At 38.9% G+C, this 25,612-nt stretch overlaps 1 protein-coding gene across 3 annotated transcripts in view; it reads left to right on the plus strand.

The window, feature by feature from the left end:
- Positions 1–25,612, plus strand: part of HPSE2 (heparanase 2 (inactive)) — a 680,289-nt gene that overhangs the window by 458,369 nt on the left and 196,308 nt on the right. For all 3 annotated transcript variants that reach the window (XM_062214714.1, XM_062214715.1, XM_062214716.1), the window contains one exon: positions 2,078–2,125. In XM_062214714.1, the coding sequence (XP_062070698.1) occupies positions 2,078–2,125 (48 nt within the window). The remainder of the gene's footprint in view (positions 1–2,077; positions 2,126–25,612) is intronic.

Here is a 25,612-nt window from a genome sequence, read left to right on the forward strand (position 1 = left end):
TGTGATTGGCTTTTCTTTTTCTAGTTTTTAGAAACTGTTACTCAAAGACATTGGAAAACAGAAGTTTTTAAACTTCTTTAAAAACAAGAGTATATTTGGTCATCTTGGTAGTTTTTGGAAATGGATGTTTTGTTTGACATTATTTACAAATTCAGTCGTTCCTCTTAGGAATAAGTGTAGAAATGCTTCCATATGCTTGAAGCTGGTCTCATAATTTGCTAAGAAGGAAGAAGGAAGAATGTAGTTTATAGCAATTTTCACGTGAATCCATGTTTAATATGGTGTTTCCTCAAAGTTAGCCAAAGCGACTTTTCTACTGCGCAATTTATTACTCAAGTTGAAAAGATAACATCATATTTTTTAAAAGTATTAAATGTTTTTGTACTACTTTTAAAAATATAATGATAAAGCTAAGCTAAACTATATTTTATTATTTTAGTTACTTACACAAAATAAAATGTTAGGTAAGGATTTTATTATTTTTTTTCCTGATAGGCAAGAAAAATCACATAGCACCACTAAAAGTTTGAGGTTTTCATGTACTAAATTCTTTTTTCAAGCAAAAAATTCTAAGATATACTTTTTAAAAAATATACCTATTCTGCTCAATAGGTCCCTTTTTTACATTCTTGCTTCTATACTGCTGATTGGTACTGGAGAAAAAAAGGCCAAACCAGACAGGAGCTTAGGTCCACTGTAGGCCTCCTCCTCCTGCTTGTCTTTTCTCTCCCCCTTCCCTCCCTTTCCCAGCTCCTTCTTCTCCTTCCCCTCCTTCTCTTATAAACTTCATCACAGTCCAGCTCTATGCTTCCTCTCATCCACTCTACAGAGAGAATCAGTCCTCTTCTGATAGCACACCAAAGCAGAGCCTCTCAGTGGAACACCACAGCTCTATGGCCCACGCAAAGGGCCTTTCAGAAAAGCACATTCTCTTTCCCTGGTAAAATAGTTATTCAGTTATAAAGTACAATTACACCCCATGGGAGACCAGGATAAGCACCTGGCTCCTGCCATCAGATCAGCGCGGTGCGCCAACCGCGGCGGCCATTGGAGGGTGAACCAACGGCAAAGGAAGACTTTTGTCTCTGTCTCTCTCTCTCACTGTCCACTCTGCCTGTCAAAAAAAAAAAAAAAGAAAAAAGAAAAGAAAAAGTACAATTACAGATAGTTTCCTTGTAGAGAAAAGTTCCTCTCTAGTCTCCAGGATGAAAGGACTATCTTAAAGAACTGAGGTGTTTCCTTTGAATTCCTGCATGACAGCATGTGTGGATAGGGAAAAGGAGGTGGGTGAATAATGGAATTATTAACAGACATGGGGTTTATGATACCCTGAGCCATCTGTGAATCCTAGATGCTTCCTCCTGGCTGTTTGTTTCTCCTGGCACCTCCAGGAACACAAGAGAGTTAAGAATTACTAGTAAAGCTTCACTCTGTGCTTAACTTCATGGAACCAAGCCTGGTTTCTCTTGTGTTGAGCACGGTTGTCACATGAGACTCCGTTCTCTAGTGAGCTGCTCCTGAAGTAGCTGGGTTTCTCTTTGTGGTGCTCAGATCTCTATACTCATGCAGGTATAACAGCCTTTCATTGGGATATATTTGATAGCACTTTTTCCTGTCTAAATAAATTGGGTTTCCCACATTCTGTCTAAGACAGGCCTGCGGTTTTTCAGAGGTATCTACTATCCTGTTATCCTTGGGAAATGTTATTGTTTGTTTCCTAGCAGAGATTAGACAGCTTAGAGAATAGGAAATGGAACAGAGAAGTTTAAACGTCAGAAAATTGATGAGGGAGCCATCATACATGGGCTTTGGAAGGTAGACTTACATGAAGGCTGTACTGGGGGTGTTGATTTCCAGATGGTGAGGAGCTGAAAACATGCTTATTTTTCCTTCTTTAGTTTGACCTTTAACAACTCTGGATAGGCCATGAGTAGGTAGTATATCCTCTCAGAAATCACAGCTGCTCAGGGGTCAGCCCAAACTATGGTGTTTTGGGGGTTTTGGGCTTATTTTATTTTAACCTTGGGGAGATAGCTTACTTTAAGTTGCAATATTTTTTCCTTTCTGTTCCTCACAGATTCATGAAGGTGGCAGGAAGCACAGTGGATGCAGTTACCTGGCAACAGTAGGTATTCACTATTTTTACTTTTACTTATTGTCAGCTGCTATGAAATTAAACATGATTAGTTTTCACCAAGTTCATAATTTTCACCAAGTTCATAAGCTATCATCTTTGAGAAAAACATTTAAAATTAAACCCAAAGCTGTTATTACAACATTGTAATTTGCTTTATTTTGTTGTTTTAAAAAAATAAAACAAAAAACTAACACATTTTAGAGAACTCAATTATTATGTGCACTTTTCAATTAATCTGTTGCAAGTGAAAGGTACTATGGATCTAAGCATGCTGCCATTTTCCCTATAGGCTTTTCCTCTGGGGATGAATTTCCTTGTCTAAGAGAGAAAATAGTTTTTAATTGTTCCATATAGCAAATGAAAAGGAAACTAGAAATACTTCATTATATTAATAGCAATAATCTTACCAAGCGCTAAGTGAGCCACTTATATGAAGCAGGTTAAAAAAATATAACAGCATAAAGCAGCCTCAAGAGAGGGGATTAACTCCGACAGTCTGAGAAGAAACTTACAATGGCAAAGACCTGTAATTCCAGTGCAACTTGACTTATAAAGATAATTAGCTGATACATAACGTTCAGTATTCTTTAAGTCTCCTATGGCATGTGTTCACATCAATTGTCTCTCCACATTTATTCTGGAATCCTGTCCTTCTTTCCTGCAAGAATGTGTCCCTCAGCACCTTCCAAATCCTTTCCCGTGTAACATAGTTCTCCCTGTGCAGACCTGTGTGTTCTCCACGATCCGGACCCTCCTCAACCCAGAACTGCGACCACCTTTGCCCGTAACTCTAACCCTGCCCTCTAGTGCTTAGACTCTTTTGGTCTTCCTTCTTCAACTTGTTTTTCTGAGTCATGGATTGAGTACATTTGAGGCTATTCACATTCTTTTGCTTAAAATCCCACCATACCTTCCCTTTTTACTGAGATCAAAAGCCAACTTCTCTATCTGGCCCATTGTGTTTGGCTTTTGTGCCTTCTGATCTCATCTGGTGAACCCTGCCCTTATTCATTCTGCACTAGCACACTGGAGGCTTTTTAGTTCTCTGAAGACTCGTGTACATGTCTGCCTCAGGGTCTTTGTGTATATGCTGTTCCTTCTGCCCTAAAATGCTTTCCCCCCACTCGTGTGGCTGGCTTTTTCTCATAGTTTAAGGCTCATCCTATATGTCATGTCTTCAGAGAGGACTCCCTGAAAATCCTATCCAAAAAAGATCCTCCATTTAATTATTTTTCTTAGCTCTTTGTTTTTTTCAGTAGCACTTATAGTAACTTACATCTTTAGCTTAATAACATGTTTTTTAATTTTTCTCTTCAATCAGAGTGTCACTTATTCAAAATACGAGGTGCTTATTTAAGCAATTATATTAGGCATTTACTATGAATAACTATAATAATAATAATAATAATTAATAATAATAATAGTAACAACAACAACAATGTTCCAGGAACTGTTCTCAAACTTTATATGCCTTATTATATTTGATTCTCACAACAACCAAATGAGGCAGGGAATATTTTTATCTCTATTTTTCTGTAATTTAGACGAAGTCGTACAAAAATCAAAGATTACACAGAAAGTGGCAGTTCTTAGAACTAAAATTGAGTCAGCCTCACATCAAGGACTACTGTCTTAACTATAACTGCACTGATAGCAGAACAGTGTCCTTTTACTGAGATCCTGTTCAACATTTTCACTAAAGGCTATCTGGGTAGTGTATAAAGCTGAAGCTTGAAGAACTCACAGAATTTGTATGGAGAGACAGTGAGATCAGTGTAAGAATGTTGTTGGCTAAGAGTATATGGCTTCAATTGTCATAATTGGCAGAGAGGGATCTAAGAAAGATTTTCTTCTCTATTCAGGCACACTCCCTGACACAGTGGGATGAAGTAAGCATAGCATTCTTTCCTATAATAGGAAGAGAAAATTTTACTAAATACATTTTGTTTATTGTCTCTTTAGAGCATTGTCCATGTCTCAGGATGAATATTATACATTTGCAACTACTCAAAACAAGAAATACAAAGCAGGCAGGGATTTGTGTTTCTTTTGGCTCCAGGATCAGCACGCATTTGTAGACAACAAGTAGCACCTGAGATGTGCCATTTATCTCTCCAACCATATTTTTCATCAGGACTTGGTATAGTCATGAAAGAAACACAAGAAATGCTAATTAGGAGGTCTCAGTGGAAATTAAAGCCAAATGCCATGTTTCTCGAACTCTGAGGTGAAGATTTCTTTTTTTTTTTTTTTTTTTTTTGACAGGCAGAGTGGATAGTGAGAGAGAGAGAGAGACAGAGAGAAAGGTCTTCCTTTTTCCGTTGGTTCACCCCCCAAAATGGCCACTACGGCCAGCACGTTGCAGCCAGCGCGCTGCGCTGATCCAAAGCCAGGAGCCAGGTGCTTCCTCCTGGTCTCCCATGCGGGTGCAGGGCCCAAGGATCTAGACCATCCTCCACTGCCTTCCCGGGCCACAGCAGAGAGCTGGACTGGAAGAGGAGCAACTGGGACAGAATCCGACGCCCTGACCAGGACTAGAACCTGGGGTGCTGGTGCCACAGGCAGAGGATTAGCATAGTGAGCCGAGGCGCCGGCCAGATTTCTTAATATGTAAAGCAAAGCAAGAGTCATGGTCAGAGAAAAAAAAAAAGACCTAACATAGAATTTATCATTTCTGACTTTATGGAAATATGGATTGCCAGAAGAATCAATTCATTGTTGATGAGCAGTAGATGTTGAACTTAGAGTTTGAATAACCAGAACTCTCAGTATGAAAACATTAAGAAATTGACTGTTTTTGTTTGGAAGCTTGCAATTTGGGATTTTCTATATTTAAAAAAAATTTATTTATTTATTTGTTTGAGAGGCAGAGACAGGCAAGCAGTCAGGGAGCTCCTATCAGTTGGGAACAATGATTGCAACCCTGGCAGAAGCCAAGATGCAATCCATATTTCCCACATAGGTAGCAGGAACCCAGCTTTGAGTCATCACCTGCTACCTCCCAGGGTATGATTAGTGGGAAGCTGTAAAAACAACAGAATAGAGCCGGGAGCAGAGTTGGGACCTGAATCTAGACTTGTCATCTGATGTGGGATGCACATGTCTTAACTGCTAGGCCACATGCCTGTCCCTGGTTCACTACATTTTGAGAACATAGATGTATGACTTAATCTTTGGTCCTGTCCACCAGAAAGAGTTAATTAAGTGAAGATCTAATTATAAGCATAATGGATAATGGAGTAGTTTGTATCAGAGTAACACTAATATAGATAGCAATGACAAAAAAAAAATCTAAGTATTTAAAGAAAAAAACCCAAAACACTGAAGAGTGATAGAAAGGAGAAGGAACTCCTCCTAGAAGAGCCCTCCAGCCCTACTGTATGTGATTTCCTTGTGTTTGACACTGTGGTTCTTTAGTAATATATGTGTTATGAGCTGCCTAGAACTCAAACAGAAATACATGGTTATATTTTCTTGAGGTGTCAGGAAAAGAGAGAGAGGCAGGACCCTGAGGGTAGCAATCTTAAAAGAAGGAACTACAGGAGGAAAAACACCAAACGTGCATATACACTTTAATCCCTGAAGTGTATATAATCACAAAACACTTTAGAAACCTAGTGAAAGCAACAGCTAGAAGCCTGAAAATCCCTTTTTCCTTCCAGATTAATATTTTATTTATTTTTGAGACAAATCCTTATCTCCAGAACATATAAATATGTTATATTACATGGCTACACACAGAAACACAGATACATAGTTATCACTATGAAAGAAGGTGAAGGCAGAAAATCGCCCAGTAAAAGTCCAAAGGAAATCTAAAGTAAACATTAGAAATATTTATGGAAAAATGGCAGGGCCAAGTCGTTACTTATCAGTAGTCACCTTAACTGTAAATGGTCTCAGCTCTCCAGTTAAAAGATATAGGCTAACTGAATGGATTAAAACACAAGATCCATCTATTTGCTGCCTACAAGAAACACATCTCACCAACAAGATACACACAGACTGAAAGTGAAAGGATGGAAAAAAAAAAAAGATATTCCACGCTAACAGAAACTTTTTGCACCAGTACCAGGCTGTTTTGACTATAACTGCCCTGTAGTATGTCTTGAAATCTGGTATTGAGATGCCTCCGGCTTTGATTAATTGTATAAGATTGCTTTAGTTATTCAGGATCTCTTGTGTTTCCATCTGAATTTCAGCATCGTTTATTCTGTATCTGAGAAGAATTCCTTGGTATTTTGATTGGTGTCACATTGAATCTGTAAATTGCTTTTTATATTATGGACATTTTGATGATACTGATTCTTCCAATCCATGAACGTGGAAGATGTTCCCATTATTTGTGTCTTCTATTTCTTTTTTTAGTGTTTTGTAATTCTCATTGTAAAGATCTTTGATATCAAAGTATTTGACTTTTTTGTAGCTGTGTTCTTTCTCAGCCCTGGCATTGTCTGTGTATACATTGTCTGTGTATGTCTGTATATTGTTTGTGTGTTGATTTTATATCCTGCCACTTTACCAAACTCTTTTGTGAGTTCTAATACTCTCAATGTATCAATTTTAAATTTTTTCGAAAAGACCAGCTCTTCATTTTGCTGATCTTTTGGGGGTTTTTTTGTTTCAATTTTTGTTTATTTCTTCTCTAATTTTATTTATTTCTCTTCTCCTTCTGATTTTAGGTTTGGTTTGCTGTTGTTTTCTAGGTCCTTGAGATGCATTGATAGCTCATTTATTTGGTGCCTTTCCAATTTTTTGATGTAGGCACTCTACCTCAACCTCTAGTGCTCTGATTTTTTAGAAGTAAGGCAGTTTCTTAATTATGCAGGGCAAGGGTCTTCCAATTTCTTCTCAGCCATTTTTTCACTGTTGAAAAATATTCAGGATTCCTTCTTTAAGTTATATGAATCATATTTACAGATATTAGATTAGAATTAATAAAAATGAAGATTATTTCATTTATTCACATATAAATAATAAAACCACTATATTTTATACAAATAGCTCAATTTATGAACAGTAACTATACTTTCCAAAATGAAAAATAAGTTAGAAGGATGGCATTTTATATTTTTGCAAATCTCTGTGATTTCTGACTTACTTGAAGTCTGTGAGATTATTGTATTGACTTCTGTATTCTATAGAAACACATTATTTTGGTTTAAGAAAATGAAGAAAATTTAACCTTATAGAGAGATAGAAGTGAAAAAGGCATAGTATTTGAATATCTCTTTTCCTATAATTTTAAGTATTCTTCTGAGGTACTACAACAAAAACCAAAATGTGAAAGTTTTTAAAGATTATTTACAATGTGGAATATGCAGCCATATCATAATCTGACACATTATACTCCATTGCTTTTGTACTTTGAAAAAATCTGTTTTTCAGGCATGTGTTTGTAAAATCCTGATTTTGTTTTGTAATATCTTATAACATGATTTTATTTCATAACCATCCTGTAACATCATATTTGGAAAATATTACTTAACCAAATTATGAGTTATAAAGATTTTCTAGATGTTGACACATTTTATTATAAAAATCATTATATATATCACATTTATTAATATCACTACTAACCTAATCATATTTCTTTTGGAAAACTGACAACGTTAAGATGGCAGATACAGATTTTCTAACAATTTAACTTTCACTTAGCAGTTCAAACATTATTATCTTCAAAAAGTTCTGTCAGATGTTTGCCTTGACATGAAAAACTCATTTTGTTTATTTTTGGGAAAAGATATTTTAAATACCCAGTGCTAAACAATCATAATTTGTCATTTGTTCTTTCAGGTAAAAAGTGATTCAATTTTTAAAAAATGACCAATTTAAATTTTAACTGAAAAGTGATCCCAGTTAAATATAAGAATGAAAAAAATAGAGGGAGGAGATGTACAATTGGGGACATGCTCAATCGGACTTGCCCCAAATGGTGGAGTTAGAAATGTGCCAGGGGATTCCAATATAATCCCATCAAGGTGGCATGTACCAATGCCATCTCACTAGCCCAAGTGATCATCTTCAGTTCACAGTTGATCACACTGATAAGTCTAAGAGTCAAAGGGATCACACAAACAAGACAAGTGTTGGCTAATACTAACTGATAGAACCAAAAAGGGAGAGAACAATCCAACATGGGAAGTGGGAGACACAGCAGACTCATAGAATGGCAGATGTCCTAAATAGCACTCTGGTCTCAGAATCAGCCCTTAAGGCATTTGGATCTGGCTCAAGAGCCTATGAAAGTATTTTAGGCATGGAAAGCCAAGACACTCTGGAAAAAAAAAGAAGAAGAAGAAGAAGAAGACCTAAATGAAAGATCTCTGCAAGTGAGATCCCAGTGGAAAGAACAGGGCCATCAAAGAAGAAGGTACCGTTCTCTGAAGGGAGGAGAGAACTTCCACTTTGACTATGACCCTGTCGGAATAAGATTGAAGTCGGCAAACCCTAAAGGCTTCCATAGCCTCGGCAACTCATGACTAGAGCCTAGGGAGATTACTGACACCATAAACAAGAGTGTTAAATTGTTAAATCAACATCAAGAGTCACTGTGTACTTACGTCCCATGTGGGATCTGTCCTTAATGGGTTGTCCAATGTAAAGTAATGCTATAACTAGTACTGAAACAGTATTTTACACTTTGTGTTTCTGTGTGGGTGCAAACTAATGAAATCTTTACTTAGTATATACTGAATCAATCTCCTGTATATAAAGATAATTGAAAATGAAAAAAAAAAACTTGGTGTTAAATTGGAAATTACATAGAAAATTAATCAATTTTTAAAAAAATATCATGTAGGATCTCTGTCATTAATGTGCTGTACACTGTTATTTAATGCTATAACTAGTACTCCAACCGTATTTTTCACTTTGTGTTGCTATGTGAGGGCAAACGGTTGAAATCTTTACTTTATATATACTAAACTGATTTTCTGTATATAAAGAGAATTGAAAATGAATCTTGATGTGAATGGAAGGGGAGAGAGAGTGGGAAAGGTGAGGGTTACAGGTGGGAGGGAAGTTATGGGGGGGGGGGGGGGGAGCCATTGTGATCCATGAGCTGTACTTTGGAAATTTATATTCATTAAATAAAAGCTTTAAAAAAAACAAAACAAACAAAACAAATGACCAATTCAGTTTGCACATCACTCATACAAGTGTTTATCCTTGATACAACAATCATACTTTGCTGTAGAGCAATTGTGTATATTTCCCAATGAATTACTCAGAATATTTTTTAGACATGTGCCCAAGGAGTTGCATGTGGCACACTGGGTTAAGCCACAGCCTGTTGTGCCAGCATCCTATATGGGTGCCAATTCGAGTTCCACCTGCTCCACTTCCAATCCAGCTTCCTGCTAAAGTACCTGAGAAAGCAGGGGAAAATTATTCAAATGCTTAGGCCCCTGCCACCCACATGGGAGACCTAAACAGAGTTCCAGGCTTCTGGCGTCAGCCTGACCCATCCCTGGCTATTGAGGCCATTTGAATAGTGAACCAGTGGATGGAAGATCTTTGTGTCCCCTCTTTTTTTCACATAATTAAATCAATCTTTAAAAAATATATTTAAGGGTTAAAATTTAATAAAATTAATGTTTATTCCCTTGCCAAGCACATTCTTAACTGAAACTGGCATTTCTCTAAGATGTATCCATTTGTTTGAAATGCAGAATGATAAACAGAGGGAGGAGACAAAGAGAGAGATAGAGAGACAGATCATATATCCACTGGTTCACTTCCCAAATGCCTGCAAAAGTCAGAGCTGGGCCAGGCTGAAGTCAGGAGCCAGAACCATAGCCAAATCTCCTATGTGGGTGGCTGGAACCCAAAGACTTGACCCTTTATACTGCCTTACCACTACATTAACAAGAAGCTGTATTGGTAACATGGGGTATCTGAGACTCAAACTGGCACTCTGATAGGTGATGTGGGCATCCCAAGCAGTAGCTCAATGGACTGTGCTACAATATTCGTGCTGGCATTTTTATTTTGTTGCAAGTATGTGACAATGATAACCAACAAAGGTTGCTAATTTGGTTTGTACTAAGGTACCAATAGTTTGACCCACTATTACTTTTTTTTAAAAAAGTATCTATTATTTCTTTGAAAGGCAGAGAGTAAGAGAGCCAAAGACAGAGAGCAAGAGAGAGAGAAATTGGCCAATTAATGGCCACTTTGCACAGTGACCTACCATCAGGGAGACCCCACTGCATTGGCTTATGTGGAAAGCCAGGGCTTCAGCAGAGCCCTGGCATCTCTGCCAGCCAAGAGTTGGGTCACTGAAAATAAAACTGCCCTGGAGTTGAAGGACTTCAGGTCAGAGCCACAGACCTTGCTGGCTCTAAGCTGAAAAGCCCTTAACTTGGCCCAGCTTCCAAAGTAACCAGTGTTGCTGAGGGGATGGCCAAGTAGGGTAAGCAACATTGCCAGCAGAACTTTAAATTTCCTGTTAGAGATGCCACCTGCCTTCACCTGCCAAGCTCTCCTCCAAGGCCAGCTAGGTAGTGCTACTCAACAGGGTGCCTTCCCAAGGAGGTTCACACCTCCCTTAGGATGTACTCCATGTGAAGGTCTGGGCCTCATAACTGGCAAGGCCTTAAAGCCCATCAGATTATTATCAGGTCCCTTCTGTCAGTTTCTATTGGCTTCTTAATCAGAAAACTTATTCAGTGCTTAGACAGCACCTCTTTTAGGCCCTCCGATAATGACTCTGACCTTTGTTCTAGACCCTGTCTAGCCCACTTGGGGGCTTCATTCCTTTAAAATCATAGACTCTAATATCAGTGGCTCTACACCAGAAATCATACCATGTATCTTCTCGAACCACAATGGAATTTGTAACTGTAAAGCTGTATAGTCCTGCATACATTCCTACGGACTTACGTCTAATGGTATAGTTTAAAAACTTGTCAAGGGAGACTTGAAATCCCATTAAACTTAGTGGTAAAAATGCTGTCTTAATTGTTAAAGTGGTCATATTAAGTGTTAAAGTGAACAAATAGATAGGATTAAGTGTTAAAGAGATATAAATAGGATCAAGTGCCTGGTAATAATAATAGATAGAACTAAAAATGAGAAAATGTCCAAAATGAGAAGCAGTCCACCCAGCAGATTCATAGAATGACAATCACTTTAAGTAACACTCTGACCTCAGAATCAGCCCTTAAGGCTTCCTGGTCTGGCTGAAAAGCCCATGAGAGCATTTCAGGCATGGAAAGCCAAGACACTATGGTAAAAAATGTTCTACATGAAGGATCTCTGTGAGTGAGACCCCAGCAGAAAGAAGTGGCCATCAAAGAAGGATGTACTTTTCTCTAACAGCAGCAGAGAATGTCCACTTTGCTTATGACCTTGTCCAAATACTGACAGAGTTTGTGGACTCAAAAAGCTTCCATAGACTAGGCAGCTCATGTCAAGAGCCTTGGGTGGTCACTGACATCATACATAAGAGTGCTGAATGTTAAGTTAACAATAGGAGTCACAGTGCACTAACCCCCCATGCAGGATCTCAGCCCTCAGTGAGTTGTATTGAGAGTTAACTGTAAAACCACTTCTCAAATATTTTTGTGTGTGTGTGCACGTGCACACATGTGTGCAAATGGTTGAAATCTTTACTTATTATAGAGTTGTCCTTCTGTATACAAAGTTAATTGAAAATGAATCTTAATGAAGAATGGGACTAGGAAGGGGAGAGGGAGGGAAAAGGGAGTGTGGGAAGGAGGGCTGATATGGTGGGAAGAATAATTATATTCCTAAAGTTGTACTTAATGAAATTTGCATTCCTTGAAAAATAAATTTAAAAAAAAAGTAAAAGAGAGAGAGAGAGATCTTTCATCTGCTAGTTCATTCTCCAAATGCCTTCAATATCCAAGACTGAGCCACACCAGATCCAGGAGCCAGGAACTCAACTTAGGTCTTGCACATGGGTGGCAAGAACCCAAGTACTTGAGCCATCACCTGCTACCTCTCAGGGTATGCATTAATAGGAACCTAGAATTGGGAATGCAGCTGGGACTCAAACCCAAGGCACTCTGATGTGGGATATGGGCATCTTAACCACTTTGCCAAACTCCTGTACCACCACTATTATTTTAGACCATCAGTCAAAATGTCTCCTAGTTTGTCCAGTGCAAACTATTAGAATCAAGTAAGTGACTTCACAGTTTAAATATTTCATAATCATTTATGGTTTGTGTCAGTCACATAAAAATCTTCATCAGTTGTTAGTTTGTGCTTACATTGGATAGCTGTAAGACAAAAATTTACCATCTGTAGATTTATTCATTTATAAGGAAAATGTACACTCTTACAAATGAGATACTAATTTTGTCTTCATGTTTGCAGCTAAATTTTTAACAAGTTACTGAATTGTTGTTAAGTGACTATGGTATGATTTCTTTTGCTGATTTCTTATTGAATGGACATTTGGCAATGTCACCTGTGCAAATTTCTATAAATCTCCCATCTAACTTATGTAATTTTCCAGCCAATGTTATATAATAACTTAGCCTGACATTCTAAGAAAAGTTTTCAAAATAATTTTATGTTACTGCAAAATAAGGTGACAAGTTGTTCTTATTATCTTACTAGATATTATGAAGTTGTACAGTTTATATCAAGTATAGTAGAAAATAATTTGTAAGAATACAATAGAATGAACAAAACTGAGTTGATCTTTAAAAGCATACATACGTATTTTCCAAAAGCATATGGACAACCATATGGATTGACAAATCTAAAAAACAAGAATATTCAAGCATACATTCTACTAACTTTCAGAGCAGTGAAACTGTCACATCATATAGAATCTTGAAAATGATAATGTAAACATAAGAGACAATGAAAGTAAAATAGGCAAATAGTGTCTTAGTATGACAATAATTTTATCTCAAAGACTCCTGAGAAGGACTTGGGGATCACCAGGAGTTCCTGAACCACACTTTAAGGAATACTGAAGCAAAGTGAGGATGGAAATCCCAGGAACTAATTGCTTCATAATTCTCCTATTTCAGTCCATTCATCCCTTCATTCTCAAAGGCACCACATATTTCCAACTCCTGACACATTCCAGGGTTCTGTAGTAAAGAATCAGCCTGACTTTAGCTGTCCATCACAACAGATGTAGAATTCAGCTTTCTCTGGCAGTTAAGTCAGTTATACTCTTCCTTCTGTTATCTAACATTAGCATTTTTTATTGCTGGACTTTCTTGACTTATTCTCTTAGAATTTGTGGGTAAATGCCATTTTAAAAAATATAGTGTTGTTTTAGTGGGATTTTGGAAAGGAGCTTTGGTAAATGAATTTATTTAAGCCACTGTATTTAACCTGAAATACTACTCTGCATTTTAATAAAACAAATACAAATTTTAATATCCTAAAATATGATATCTATTTTTTTATGTAATCTCACTAGCCAAGCTCAGGTGTTCTCAATGCCCCAAGCTCCACCAGAGACCAAAAAGTTTTTTTAAAAAAAATCCCTTACTGGTTGGATATGGACATCAATATTTTTAAGAATATTTAGGTTTGGTTAGGATTGAGAACCACTATTGCCCAGGAGCATCCTATCTGAGCACAGTAACCCCTAGTGCTTACACTCAAAGTGTGCTTTCTGGAGCAGCAGTATCCACATCATCTAGGAACCGAATAGAAATGCAGGTGTATAGACTCTATCCCATACCTACTGAATCAGGAACTTTGGGGATGAACCCCAGCAGTACATGTAACAAAGCCTTGCAGGTGATTCTGATGTGCTTTGCAGCTTTAGAACTACTGCCATAGAAGATGAATGGCTGGGCTGATTTCATTTTTTTCTTTTTTCAGATTTACTTATTTATTTGAAAAACAGAGTTACAGTACAGAGGGGGAGAGGGAGAGACAAAGAGAAAGAGATTTTCCATCCACTGGTTCATGCCCCAAATAGCCAAACAGCCAGAACTGGGCCAATCCAAAGCCAGGAGCCAAGAGATTCTTCCAGGTTTCCCTCATGGGTGCAAGGGCCCAAGCAGGTAGGCCATCTTCCACTGCATTCCCAGGAACATTAACAGGGAGCTGGATAGGAAGTGTAGCAGCCCAGACTCAAACGCACCCATAGCATCATAGGTGGTGGCTTTACCTGTCTGATCTGATTTCTTTTTTTATAATATTTATTTATTTATTTATTTGAAAGTCAGAGTTATACAGAGAGAGGAGAGGAGAGGAGAGGCAGAGAGACAGAGAAAGAGAGAGAGAGGTCTTCCATCTGATGGTTCACTCCCCAGTTGGCTGCAACAGCTGGAGCTGTACCAATCCAAAGCCAGGAGCCAGGAGCTTCTTCAGGGTCTCCCACGTGGGTGCAGGGGCCCAAGAACCTGGGCCATCTTCTACTGCTTTCCCAGGCCACAGCAGAGAGCCAGATTGGAAGTGGAGCAGCCGGGTCTTGAACCAGCGCCCATATGGGATGCCGGTGCTTCGGGCCAAAGAGTTAACCCACTGTGCCACAGCGCCGGCCCCCTGATCTGATTTCTAAGAATACATCCATCACCATATTTTTTGGCATAAAACTTTCTTCAATACCTTCTTTTGTGACATGTGAATGGGAAAAAAATAGAAGAAAAGCTTTCTTAGGTCTTGGCCATTAGAACATATCCACACCTTGTAGTCAAAGGCATAGCTTCAAGTCATCTAGTTTTCAATAAGTTTTTCTCTTATATAAAAGTCAATGCTTTACTCTCTTTGATCCTGCTCCACACTTGTGTGTGTGTGTATGTGTGTGTGTATGTATATAATTCTTCTGTTATTGAAGGAAAACAATATAGTATGGCTTAAAGGGATAAATTTGATAATTTAATTTTTAGCTGAATTTAAACGCATAAAAATGAACATTTTAAAAATATTATTGCAGGAACAACTATGAATTTATCCACAATATAGGTAAATGTGAGAAAAATGACTCTGAGAATAGCATCTATTGGAAATTCATGAAGATTTCCAGGGCTGATGGGACATTAGAATAACTTGTTAAGCAAAGATTCTGCTTAAAGGAAAAGCTGAAAAGTCCATTATATAGATAACCAATTTTAGAGAAAATATGCAAAGAAAAGTTTAACCTTATTTAGAAAAAAAAGTGGGAAAAAGATTTAACAAAGTAGATCATTCACAGGAGTGTTAAAACATTTATAATGGAGAGCTGAGACTATAGTACAGTACATTTCAGTTTGGTAGAAAAAATAAGGGCTTTGAAGCAGGCAGATTGGAACAGAAGGACCCTTAATTTTGTGACCTTAGAGAGAAAGTAAAAATTCTTCAGTCTCAGTTTTCCTATCTATAAAGAGGGGTTGGCCTACTTTACAAAATTGTTGTGAAGGCTCAATGAGGTAATATATGAAAAGTCCTTGGCCCAGTATGCATAAAGTATAGAAACGCTCACAAAATATGAGTTCCTCTCCAACTTTCTATGATCTCTCACAATCTGAGTATTAATGAAAGTGTCTTTCTATAGAATATACAGCTGTTTAGCACAAACTCTGCTACTGAGCATTTTTTATAATGCTCTGCAGATACTTCAAGACCTATGACCTTTTCAGCCAGAAGAAAGTAGGTGGTTCTGTGGGATAATCCTATTTTGTTTTATTTACTGATTCATGCAGAAGATATTAATTGAGAATCTGCTATGTGTAGGCATTGTTCTAGATGTTATGGGTATATAAGGGAACCAAAGGAAATGAAATCTTTCCCCCTGAGGATTTAGTGGGCTTCTAGTTAGCAAGGGATTTATCTCTCTAATAGCCACTTTTGCAAACCATGCTTATTTTCTTTCTTCTGGAAGGGAAAGTAAGAAAGGAAGAGGTGCTCGTGGTTGAGGAAGTAAGGACTATAATAGGAAGAAATTTTTGTGAGCCCCAGAGAGAACTATGCCCACACAAATATCTGATTTATTTGCTTTAAATAGAATATAAGGAAAGAAGGGAACCATCAACTGCGTATGGACTAATGAAAAGGGGGAGGGGTGCAAACCTAAGTTTCTAAAAGCATGTTAAAGCACCAAAGAGCTCTTAAGACAGGGAAGACTATACATACAAATCCCAGTATCCCTATTTGTATTTTATTTACAGGTAAAACTCTGTACTGTTTAACTTATAACAGTCTTGAGTTCTAGAGCTTAACATCTACTGTCTGTACAACCTTGGACAAGTGTCTTGGTACTTCACTGAGTCTTGAAGTCTTTGTAAATTAGGTGCAATGATCCCTATGACACAGGCGGTGGACTCCTTACCATTGGCACACAGGGGTGTTTGTAGCTTTCTTCTCAGCGTAGCTCTGGAAGACAGTGTAGTCTCCATAAACTCTCCCTTTACCTCCGTCACCCCCAATGAAGCTATTTCATACATTTGTAGTTGATTTGGGTGACAGAGGATGAGCTATTCCTCTTTCATTTCAGAGTGTGCATAAATATATTAAACCCCAAAGAAGGATTGATCTGGCATTATTTCCAGAGAATATTTATATAGTATTATATCTATTTTATTATCTCTGTAATAAAATCCAAAAACCATGTGGCCAGAGGAGAAAAAAATTGAGCTTTGTACTTTGTTTAATTCTCCTAGATCTAGGCTCTAGATATACATATGGAGTATCACGGTCCAGATCTTTAGGGAGTTCCTCATAATGACTCCCTCAGTCAGTGGACAAGTGTACATGTGAACCCTCTTCTCCACATTCCGTTACAAATATTCATTTCTTTTTCTAAAAAAAAAAAGATTTTATTTATTTGAGAAGTACAGTTATAGATAGGGAGAGGGAGAGACAGAGAGAAAGGTCTTCCATCTGCTGGTTCACTCCCCAAATGGCCACAAAGGCTGAGCTGAGCCTATCCAAGCCAGGAGCTTCTTCCAGGTCTACTATGTGGTTGCAGGGGCCCAAGCACTTGGGCCATCTTCCACTGCTTTCCCAGGCCATAAGCAGGGAGCTGGATCAGAGAGGAGCACCCAGGACATAAACCAGCACCCACATGGGATGCCAATGCCGCAGGTGGAAGCTAAGCTTACTATGTATGCCACAGCTCCTGCCCCCAAATATTCATTTCACTGAAAGCCTTCAGCTAGCAAAAGGAAGAAGATGCTGCCTCATGAGCTAATTGATTTTTTTCTGGTTCATTGAATGGCATAGTGACCTTAAGAAACTAATGAGGCTGGCGCCATGGCTCACTTGGCTAATCCTCCACCTGCGGCGCCGGCACTCCAGGTTCTAGTCCCAGTTGGGGTGCCGGGTACTAGTCCCAGTTGCTCCTCTTTCAATCCAGCTCTCTGCTGTGACTCGGGAGGGCAGTGGAGGATGGCCCAAGTGCTTGGGTCCCTGCACCCACATGGGAGACCAGGAGGAAGTACCCGGCTCCTGAGTTCAGATCAGCGCAGCACCAACCGTAGCGGTCATTAGGGGAGTAAACCAACGGAAGGAAGACCTTTCTCACTATCTATAACTCTCTGTCTCTCTCTTTTTCACTGTCTAACTCTGCCTGGCAAAAAAAAAAAAAAAAGAAAAGAAACAAAAAGAAGCTAATGATCCTTTTCAGGAGGGCTTAGGGCTGTACTTCCCACAAGAGGACAGTATTTTTGTTTTGTTTTGTTTTTACACATTTCAAAAGATTCATTAGAGGGAAAACAGTGAAAATGTACATTTTCAATGGAAGAGTTCGAGTTTGTGTCTTTACATCCATTGGAAAATAAAATAACCATATTTTATATATATTACAAGTTTGTAACAACCACAACATCAAATGAACAGCTAGACGTTGGACCAACAAGTATTAAAAGCTAAGGATAGAATAGAGAAATGAGGGAGCAAGTCCTAGATCGCTTGCTGACAATAGCAATATCACATGAATACTTAGCAAACAGTTTCAACCATTAGATAACAACTTAAGAAAACATTTACCAGAAGGTCCAATGCCTTCTATAAATTTTAAGAATCATGTATTTGGAAACACCTCTTAAATATCTAACATGGTGTAGTTTGTTTAACCAGAAACTTAAGCACAACCATATAAAATGTTTTTAGTTTCTTTCTACCAACAAGTATAAAACATATGATACAGAGATTCAGGTCACACGAATTAAAATGTATCTTTGATTAATTTTAGCAGCTTAAATTTATGGACAATCTTATCTATAAGCCAATTAAAATAAAATTCTTAATAAAATTTCCCCATGTGGACATACAATATGTATACACATATAACATAACAGACCAATATAGCAATTTTAATAATAGCTTTTAAAATCTTTAACTCTTTTTGAAGATTGCCAATTGATTTGAATTGCTTTTTGTTTTTAGTAGCCTCAGTTAGTCATACTTTCTCTCAGTTGGTACTGTTAATACATTATTGGCTTCATCTGTTTACAGAGCCGTCCCAAAGTACTGAATACAATAAAAGTGGCTGGGAAAAGTCCATAGGAACCTATAGGAGGACAGCTAAACACAGAACCAACAACGCTTTAGTTTTATGAGCAGCAAATCATATATAACTGTGGATGACAAAAGACTTTAAGTCGCCATGTTTAAAATTATAAACTCATCAATCAACAAGAGGCACTTGCTTACTTCACAGTATTTTTGAAAGCACCTGTAGGATTTTCTTTCATTTCTCTATTCTATTCAAGGTTGGAAACTAATTCTATTATGAAGGAATCTGTAGGATGCACAATTTAATCTTTAGACCTTATAAAAGAGATGGCTAACATTGTTCTGTAATAGCATAGCCAAAATAAGAGCTTAAATTGTAATCTCATAGCTAGATTTACTTCGCCATCATCGAAGTAAATGGTAAGTAGGAAAAAACCTCCCTTTCAGACCAAAGGGAAAGAAAGTTTTAAAGTGAGAATATAATTTTCCTCATGGGCATTGTCTACCTTAGAAAAACTACTACAGAACATGCCTGTGGCTATAGACTTGTAGTTCAGGCCACCGAAGATTAGAGATGGGACACGGGCACTCCCTTGACTTGCATCCTCTGGTCTGCTTTAACACAAACCAGGAGGAAAAGAAAGCTTGGCATCAGAAGCAATGGGTGGCAGGCCTATTAATGGCTGATCTGTACAGTGATCTGGCCTCAAGGAGACCCAACAGGCCAGTCCACTGCAGTGGCTTTCAATGTGGTAAGCCTGGGCTTCAGCAGAAGTCAGCTTGTGAAGAGCCCTGGCAGCTCTGCCAAGAGTTGGATCACTGGAAATGGACCTGCCCTGGAGTCGAAGGATGCCCAGGTCAGAGCCACAGATCTTATTGGCTCGAAGCTGAAAAGCCCTTCACTCAGCCCAACTTCCAAAGTGACCACTGCAGCTGAGGGGATGGTCAAGTAGGGTCAGCAACATTGCAGGCAGAACTGTAAATTTCTTGTTAGAGATGCCCCCTGCCTTTACCTGGCCAGCTCTCCTCCCAGGCCAGCTAAGTATCATTACTTAGTCAACAGAGTGCCTTCCCCTAGGAGGTTCACACCTCCCTTAGGATGTACCCCATGTGAAGAGATAGATAGGTCTGGACCTCTCCACTTACAAGGCCTAAAGCCCAACAGATTATTATCAAGCCCAGTCTGTCAGGTTCTATTTGCCTCTCAATCAGAAAACTTAATTGTAGCTTAGACAGCACCTTTCTTAGCTCCTCTAATAATGACTCTGTCCTTTGTTCTAGACCCTGTCTAGCGCACTTGGGCCTCATTCCTTTGTAATCATAACCTCTACTCTACCACCAATGGCTCTACTCCCAATCTGTGTGTACTGATGGTCCTCTTCCCCACTTAATGCTGTATAATTGTTCAAACCTGGTTAATGCCACTCTTGGGATCATTGGTTACTATCCTCACTCTGTCTTTTATGACCTTGTCTAAATATGATCAGAGGCGGCAAACTTGGAAGGCTTCCATAGCCTTGGCAACTCATGACGACAGCCTAGAGTGGTTACTGGCACCATAAACTAGAGTGTCAATTTGTTGGGTCAACAACAGGAGTCACTGTGCACTTGCTCCTCATGTGGGATCTCTGTCCTTAATGTGCTGTTCATTGTGACTTAATGCTATAACTAGTACTCAAACAGTATGTTTCACTTTGTGTTTCTATGTGGGTGCAAACTGTTGAAATCTTTACTTAATATATACTAAATTGATCTTCTGTATATAAAGAGAAAAAAAAAAAACAAAAAAAGCTAAGGATAAACAAGTTGAATCTTTCTGGATATTACTTGAGGATGACGAGTAGGTCTGAAGGGCTGTAAAGCTTCATGGACTTTTAGAACTCTGAGAGGGGCCAGTGTTGTGGCACAGCAGGTTAAGCCACAGCTTGCAATGCTGGCTTCCCATGCTGGAGCATCGTTTTGAGTCCCAGTGACTCCACTTCTGATCCAGCTCACCACCAATGTGCCTGGGAAAACAGCAGATTATTCCTACGTGGGAAACCTGGGTGATGTTCCTGGCTCCTGGCTTCAGTCTTCCTAGCCCCAGCTATTGTGGTCATCTGGGGAGGGGACCAGCAGATGGAAGATCACGGGTGTCTGTCTCTCTATATATATTTCTCTTCTTTCTCTGACAATCTGCCTTTCAAATAAATCATTCCAGCCATTTCTCCTTTTATTTCATAAGAAAATAATGGCAGATTTTATGTTATTAGAATTCTATTTTGCTTTCTCAAAGTGTAAATCCTCAGAGGAACTGAAACTCTTAGAATGCACAGTGTTTTGTGTAATGTATTAAATGAGGGTGAGGATGAGGAAGATGAAAGAATTAACATTAACTGAAAGCCTTTCACATGCCAACTTTTGTTGCAAGTTCTTCATATAAAGTTAAATCTTTCAAAGCCCCTATTACATTGATACTAAAATGTGCTTCAGATGGGCAGAATTAAAATTACCTGAGAATTTTTAGAAAGGGAGACTCTTGGCCGGCGCCGTGGCTCAACAGGCTAATCCTCCGCCTAGCGGCGCCGGCACACCGGGTTCTAGTCCCAGTCGGGGCGCCGGATTCTGTCCCGGTTGCCCCTCTTCCAGGCCAGCTCTCTGCTGTGGCCAGGGAGTGCAGTGGAGGATGGCCCAAGTGGTTGGGTCCTGCACCCCATGGGAGACCAGGATAAGCACCTGGCTCCTGCCATCGGATCAGCGCAGTGCGCCGGCCGCGGCGGCCATTGGAGGGTGAACCAACGGCAAAAGGAAGACCTTTCTCTCTGTCTCTCTCTCACTGTCCACTCTGTCAAAAAAAAAAAAAAAAAAAGGGAGACTCTTGGGCTCCACTCTAGACTCTGAGTCTGAAGTTACATTTTAATAAGATCTCTGGGTATTTAGTATGCACACTGAAGTCTGAAAAGTACAGCCCAAACAAGACATGTATGATTAACACCGTCTTCCCGAGGTGTGGTAAGTAAGCTTCAGGGGGAGCACCTCAGTTGTCTAAGCATTCCCAGCTAGTACATGGCGGTCCAGGATGTAACTCAGGTTTGGCCCTGAGCAGAGTCCATGCTCTTCCCACCATGCTGTTTCCTCCACTAGTTCTTTCGAATAGGTCTACTTTACAATCTATTTTATAGAAAAAAATAAATCAGTCAGCTCCCACTTGAGTGCACTTTGAAAGCATTTGCCCAGACAGGCTGAGTGTAAACACCTGGTCCAACGAAGAGGGATGGGAAACAGTAATTGAGTTTGTGTGTGGCTGTGGGTGGATGAGTCACATGCTCCTCAGCTCTTCTTAGGTAACCCGCCTTTCTGTTGAATTAAGGAACCCAAGTGTAATCGTTGGCAGGATTCTCCCAAAATCCTACTCTGATGGGAAGAAGACAGAACAAATGGGGAGAGGCAGACCGTGGCCTGAGGAGATGAACAATCTGGCATATAAGACAGTGAATGTCTTTTTTATGAGCAAGGAGGTATTTTTATGGTGTGCCTAGAGTGAATAACCTCTGATGTTGGGAAAATAGACTGGGAACAGCTGGACCACACTTTGGCTTAGTTGCCACAACAACTTGATACATTTGTCTCTGGTGTCATTTGATCCCTTTGAGAGCTGTATTACCTCAATGTGGATGTTTGACTTTCAGGCTTACTCTGTGCAGTGAGCAGGTCTGTTTGATTGTGTTCCTCAGATTACATGGAGTGTTAATTATATTCATTTGGGAGTCTGGATTCTAGGATTACAGAGCACAGTACCCTCACAGGTGACTGGAATCCAGGATCTTATGGAACCATCATCATATTTACCACTCTCAGAATTCTAATTTCCAGGGCCAAATTATACTTGATAGCATCTGGAAAAGTCATGCAGATATTCAAAGTCATTGCCAGTTTTCAATCTTACTTAATATATTCCAACTTTGTGTCTCGGGGTATCTCTGTGAGCAGCACTTTTCAAACTTCATTTCAGTGCAAGGTATTGTCTGTCATTGTTTTTACCTCCTTCTTGCTAACAATAAGCAAGAAACACCACTTGAAGCTTTGCAAAGTAAAATGTAATGCACTTACATGATTTCAAGAAAAAGTTTAAATTTTTCCTCTTAGGAGATTAGAAATGGCTAATGTTTTGCTGACAAGTTGAGAGTCAGCCCAGCTACTGTCATTAAGGAGAGAATTGAATGCTTTCAGTAAATCATTTACGCTGGCAGACTTTTGTTCTCCTTAGGAAAAGTGCTTACTCTCTTCTCTGTGATGAGAAAGAGTCAAACACTCTTATCCCATCTCCTTAATTTATGGTGGCTGAAAGTGGAGATTCTGAGAAACTTGTACTACCATGCTTATACCCCTCTGTCACCACCACCACCCTTATCCTCTCTGAAACTCATGGCCCCTTTCTGAGGAACAAAATGTCATTAGAGAATTCAGAAAGGCACAAAAGCAAAAGCTAAATAATAATGTCATTAGAAGCTGCAGAGGATGGTTTTGTACATATGCAGGATGTAATTTCATTATTGTCTTGAGTTACATGGCTGCTTCTGGGGTCAGGGAGTGTCCTATACAGAATATATTGTTGTTAGATGGCAGTATAACTGTGGTTTTCTGCTGATATTTTGGTGGATAGCTGTTTCCTGACAATCCCTCCCCTCTCCACCCCTGCTTTTTCTGCCTTCTCACTTCATCTCATATCCTGTCCCCTTACCACAGAGGCTGAAACACTAGAGCTACTTCTTTGGGTTTAAAGCACTTTTAAGAGAAATAAATTTATTTGTTTGTTTGTTTGTTTGTTGAGGGGGGTGAGGAGGAGAGAGAGAGATAGAGAGAGATACAGATCTTCCATCCACTGGTTCTCCTCGAATGCCTGCAATAGCTGAGACTGAGTATGGTCAAAATCAGGAGCCAGGAACAAAATCCAGTCTCCCTTATGGGTGGCAGGAATCCAATTACATGAGCCACAACCACTGACTCTGGGGGCTGCATTTGCAGAAAGTTGGAGTCAGAGGCCAGAACCAGATAGAAAACCCAGGTATTCTGATACAGGAGGTGGGGGTCTTACCTGTTGTCTAACCACTAGTCTAAACGCCTGCTCCCAAAACACTTTTAATCAATCCTTTAACAATTCTGATTAAAAAACTATTGATCTTAGAAAATACATGGTGCTGTGGCGCAGCGGGAGCACTGGCATCCCATATGGGCGCTGGTTCAAGATCCAGCTGCTCCACTTCCAATCTGGCTCTCTGCTGTGGCCTGGGAAAGCAGTAGAAGATGGCTCAGGTCCTCTGGCCCCTGCACCCACATGGGAGACCCGGAAGAAGCTCCTGGCACCTGGCTTCAGTTGGGCACAGCTCTGGCCTTTGCAGCCAATTGGGGAGTGAACCATCGGATGGAAGACCTCTTGCTCTCTCTCTGCCTCTCCTCTCTATGACTCTGACTTTCAAATAAATAATCTGAAAAAAAAAAAAGAAAATATATACGAGTAGGCACAGAAATACACAATTTTATATAACATTCTCAGGCTTTTTTTTTTATGTCCTGGAGCCCATTGATGGACCTCATAAAAAATTCAAGGACCCAATATTAAGAACTGGGTTTACCCATCATTTTCTCCTACCCTCACACCACGCTACTAATTCCTCAGCCCATGGGTACTCTTAAAATGCTTTTGAAGTAGAACAAATAAAGGCACTACAATATTAATATAAATTAATTTATTTTTGTGAAATAAGAGAAACAAGAAAGGGTTTTTATGTACCAGGACAACAATAATTCCTTCCTAGTCTTCTCCTCCATTACTTTGGTCAAAGTTTTGAAAATGATTAGTGCTCAATAAATAAATGTAGAAAGGGAGGTGATACATAGAAGACATCTATGATTAGCTGAGGATCAACTCTCCTTGGATCATCTATTTTACCTAGGTTTCATATTTTTCAGAGATTGGGTGTGAGAAACAAAAAAGGCAGTGAGATATTTGTACATTAATACCATGATCCATGCAGATTTTATGAATTATCCCTTCCTAGATTTATTAAATATTCCTGAGTAGAATGTTCTGTTTTCCAGAACTTCTGTGAACATCCGTGGGGCAAGCATTTTTACTACAATTATACTAATGTTTTAATTTACAGACACAAATGCACAATCTATATATGAAGTATTAACTGGATAGATTGCAAAATGCTACTGAAGATTCTGGCACAACTTCATTTTGCAGAATCTATTCAACAATTAACAATTACTTTACAATCACTTGCTTTAGCTTTCTGAAATTGACACTAAATGTGAGTTTAACAAATAAACAAGAAAATCCTCTTGACCTTAACCTCATAAACTTCTATCTACTCAGTGTGATCTCTACCTCCATTTACTCAGATTGCAGTCCTTGGCTACTTTCTGGGTTCCCTCAAGTCATTTGGTCACTGTTGCTTGTCTTCTTTCCTCTGCCCATGGCACACATTATTGACATTATACTTCCAGTGTCTTCAGGAGAAAGGGAACTGATATATATTTGTAAGTATTATATTTTTATTTCCCTTCTCAGCTTCTTTAAAGCTCCTTAGAGCTTCTCAAACCATTCAGTCTTTGAAACAACTGCTCTTTCAAAAATCACACAGCTAAGCTTCAGTCTCTGTCTCATCTGTGTGTGTATGTGTGTGTGTATGGTCAAAAGTGGGAATTCATTTTAAGATTTTATCTTTTATTTAAATTTTTATTTTTATTTCATTTTTAATTTTAATTAATTTTAACAGGTTCAATATGATTTAGAGATACAACTCTAAAAGTATAATGATATTCCCTTCCTCCCTCCCTCCTGCTCACTCTACTTCCTTCTACCTTTTTTTCTTTTTTTTTAGTTTTTGAGATTACATATTTTTTTAAATTAAACTTTTATTTAATGAATATAAATTTCCAAAGTACTGCTTATGGGTTACAATGGCTTCCCCCTCCCAAAACTTCCATCCCACATGCAACCCTCCCCTTTCCCGTTCCCTCTCCCCTTCCAATCACATCATGATTCATTTTCAATTCTCATATTTTAAAATTACTTAATACTAAAAAGCCTTAATACTTCATGGA

Source organism: Lepus europaeus, chromosome 17 (assembly GCF_033115175.1).
Source record: "Lepus europaeus isolate LE1 chromosome 17, mLepTim1.pri, whole genome shotgun sequence".
NCBI classification, from domain to species: Eukaryota; Metazoa; Chordata; class Mammalia; order Lagomorpha; family Leporidae; genus Lepus; species Lepus europaeus.